At 44.2% G+C, this 3,567-nt stretch overlaps 1 protein-coding gene across 1 annotated transcript in view; it reads left to right on the forward strand.

Moving 5' to 3' along the window:
- Positions 1-3,567, forward strand: part of LOC105997376 (kinesin-like protein KIF1B) — a 60,228-nt gene that overhangs the window by 29,987 nt on the left and 26,674 nt on the right. Inside the window, exons 9-10 of the mRNA XM_013031798.1 lie at positions 876-960; positions 1,252-1,357. Coding sequence (XP_012887252.1) covers positions 876-960; positions 1,252-1,357 — 191 coding nt within the window. The remainder of the gene's footprint in view (positions 1-875; positions 961-1,251; positions 1,358-3,567) is intronic.

Below are 3,567 nucleotides of genomic sequence, written 5' to 3' on the forward strand. Positions count from 1 at the left end.
CCCCCCCCCAAAAAAAAATGAGGGTAGAAGATGACAGTTTCAATGGAGTACTTGAAATGTATGCCCCCCCCCTTAATAAATCAAAAGTAAATTCAAAGCCTGTTGTATTGGCACATGCCTGTAATCCCAGCACTGGGAGACTGAGACAGAAGGATTCATTTTGAGGCTAGCCTGGGCTGCCTAGCAAGACACTGTCTCAACCAAACAAGTGAATTCACTCAGTGCTCAAAAATGTTTCAAAGCCAAGCACCAGTGTCTCACACCTGTAATCCTGGCTACTTAGGAGGCTGAGATCTGAGGATCTAGGTCCAAAGCCAGCCCAGGCAGAAAAGTGTGAGACTCCAATTAACGTCTCAGAAAAAGGCCAGAAGTGGCACTGTGGTTCAAGTGGTAGAGCACTAGCTTTAAGCAAATAAAGCTCCGAGACAGCATTTAGGCCCTGAGTTCAAGTCCTAGGACCGGCAAAAAACATGGTTCGGGGCCAGGTGGCCATTTTGCTTGGAGTCTTATACTCTGAGACACATAATCAGGAATGTGGCTTAGTGGTAGAGTGCTTGCCTAGCATGCATAAAGCCCTGGGTTCCATTACTCAGTACCACCTAAACAAACAAACAAACCAGAAGTGGTGCTGTAGCTCAAATGGTAGAGTGCTAACCTTGAGCAAAAGAAGTTCAGGGATAGTGCCCAGCCCCTGAGTTCAAGCCCCATTACTGGCAAAATAAAATAGAAACCACATCTATAGCTGACTATTGTTCAGTCCTTTGTTTAGAAGTGTAGATAGCTTTTTCCCTCCTCCTTCTCCTTCCGGCTCAACCAACATCAAACAACCTACAAGACACTGTTCCCCAGCTGAATGCCTCTCTTCCCTTACCCAGGGCATCCAGCGAAGGATCACAGTGACCATTATCCACGAGAAAGGAAGTGAGCTCCACTGGAAAGATGTTCGGGAATTGGTGGTAGGTGCGTACAACAGTCCGGCTCTTTAGCAGTGTCATTATTCCCCGCTTTGGAGTACAGGGAATGTGTAGAAGGTTGTTCTGGGCAGGTAGAGGCCTTGAGTTTGAAACTTGTCTTGGTTGTGAGGTGTAGCTGAGCACCGGTAGGCAGCCTGGGAGAGCCACTCAGGATCTGTGCTGACCCCTGACCTCCAAAGACTTGAAGTTACACAGAGATTGGAAAGTCTCTTTTTGGCTTAATAACTCTCCTATTTTGAATATGTCTGTCTTATGGTTCCTTTATCTTTTCTTCTAGGCCGGATTAGGAATAAGCCTGAGGTAGACGAAGCTGCCATTGATGCGATCCTCTCCTTAAACATCATCTCTGCCAAGTCCCTGAAGTCCTCTCACAACTCCAGCAGGTGGGACTCTTAAGGAGTAGAATGGGTCAGCCCTTACTGGGGGATGAAGGGGGAAATTAGACTCACTGTTTGCTGGGTCTTCCCGTGTGAATGAGAACACAAATTCCCTCCTCATTCTAAAAAAAACCATATTTCTTCCCTTACCCACTCTGCTTTCCAAAAAGGAAGAAATGCCTGGAGGTTTGTGTATGTGATCAGCTACCTCTAGGGAATGGACCTGCTTTGTCCATGAGTAGAAAGACCACTTAAAACTCAAGCACGCTCCCCAAGGGGATTAGGGTCTGGGGATCTAACTCAGTGGTCAGTAACTAGGAAGAATAACTTGCCTGGCATGCTTAAGGCCCTGGGTTGGATCCCCAGTACCACCACCAAAAAAAAAAAGGAAATGTTCAGAGTGCTCATACAAGTGAAATGGCGGCTGTGGAGAAAGGCTTTGCACTCTTCTTCCAAAGAACAATGAAGCCTCTGGGCTTAGTTCTTGCTTCTCATTTTCATTTTTGTGTAAAGTTAATATAATCTCTTACCCTCAAGATTGGCTGCTATCAGTAATAGATTTTTTTTTTCTGGTCCTGGATCTTGAACTGGGGGCCTGGGTTATTGCTGAGCCTTTGTGCTCAAAGCTAGTGCTCTACTATTTGAGCCACAGAGCTACTTCTAGCTTTTTCTGAGTAGTCTCCTAGAGATTAGAGACTTGTGGACTTTTTTGCCCAGGCCGGCCTCAAACCATGATCCTTAGATCTCAGCCTCCTGAGCCACCAGTGCCCAGCTTTTATTTTGTTTTTATCCGTAAACTATGTTTCTTTATATTCCCTTTTTAAATTAAGTGATGGCAGACCATGCATAAGGTTCAGATTAGATGGGAAGTGAGCCTCATGGGTTCCTTTATCTTGGCAGGTAAGCTGTTAGGTCATTGTTGCAGTGACTCCATATCCTCAAGTCAGAAGGGCTGGGAAACAGGAGTGGTAGGGGCTTCTCTGTGCTTCTTTTTTTTTTTTTTTTTTGCGGTTGTGGGGCTTGAACTCTGGGCCTGGGTGCTGTCCCTCAGCTCTTCAGCTCAAGGCAAGCACTCTACCACTTGAGCTACAGCGCCACTTCCGGCTTTTTTCTTTTTGCTTATGTGGTGCTGAGGAATGGAACCCAGGGCCTCAGGCATGCAAGGCAAGCGCTCTACCACTGAGCCAACTTCCCAGCCCTAGCTCTGCTTTTTAACTCACGGTGCTCTACCACTTGAGCCATGGCTGTGTTACCAGATTTTTTGGTAATTAATTTGGGATAAGAGTCTCAAGAACTTTCTTGCCCAGGCTGACTTTGAACCACTATCCTTGGATCTCAGCCTCCTGAGGAGCTAGTAGTATAGGCATGAGCCACTGGTGCCTGGTTGTTTTTTAAACAAGTCAAAATTTCTAGATATTTTGAAAACATTCAGATAGTTTCATTGAAACTATTTCTTTTAGCCTTCATGTTTCATCGATATATTTAATGTTTAATTTAACTAGGTAATTATAATAATAAGCACAGCTGGACACCGGTGGCTCACGTCTGTAATCCTAGCTACTCAGGAGGCTGAGATCTGACGATCATGATTCACAGCCACCCTGAGCAGGAAAGTCCATGAGACTCTTGTCTCCTGTAAACCACTCAGAAAACTGGAAGGGGTGCTGTGGCTCAAGCAGTAGAGTACTCACTTTGAGCTGAAGAGCTGAGGGACAGTGCCCAGGCCCAGAGTTCAAGACTGACAACCAACAAAATAAATAAATAAATAAATAAGAAGAAGCACAACTTTCATAATGTAAGCAAGCAGATCAGTACTTTGGGGCTAATTGGGCATAAGGGACATCTTGCATGTGTTCATATCAGGTATTTGAGTGAGGAGGAAAACATAGGTTAATAAAGTGCATTGCTAAGTGAGTATGGTTATAAGAGCACTTTGTTCTAGTTGGCTAAAGCTTAATGTTTTAAGTTGTATAGAACTCTAAATTAGATGCATTGTGTATGTGTCTTAGAGGGCTTTTCTGGGACATTGATAATGGAGTATATATGATTGACAAAGACCATTGTTCATTTTCTTTCTAGTCCCATATTTTTTTTTAAATTTTATTTTATTTTATTTGTGAACAAACTGTACAGAGGGGTTACAATTGCATGGGCAGGATAATGCATACATTTCTTACCAAGCATTGCAGCCTCCTCCTTTGTTTACCCTTCCCATC

This window comes from Dipodomys ordii, unplaced genomic scaffold (genome assembly GCF_000151885.1).
Source record: "Dipodomys ordii isolate 6190 unplaced genomic scaffold, Dord_2.0 Scaffold6, whole genome shotgun sequence".
Classification (NCBI taxonomy): domain Eukaryota; kingdom Metazoa; phylum Chordata; class Mammalia; order Rodentia; family Heteromyidae; genus Dipodomys; species Dipodomys ordii.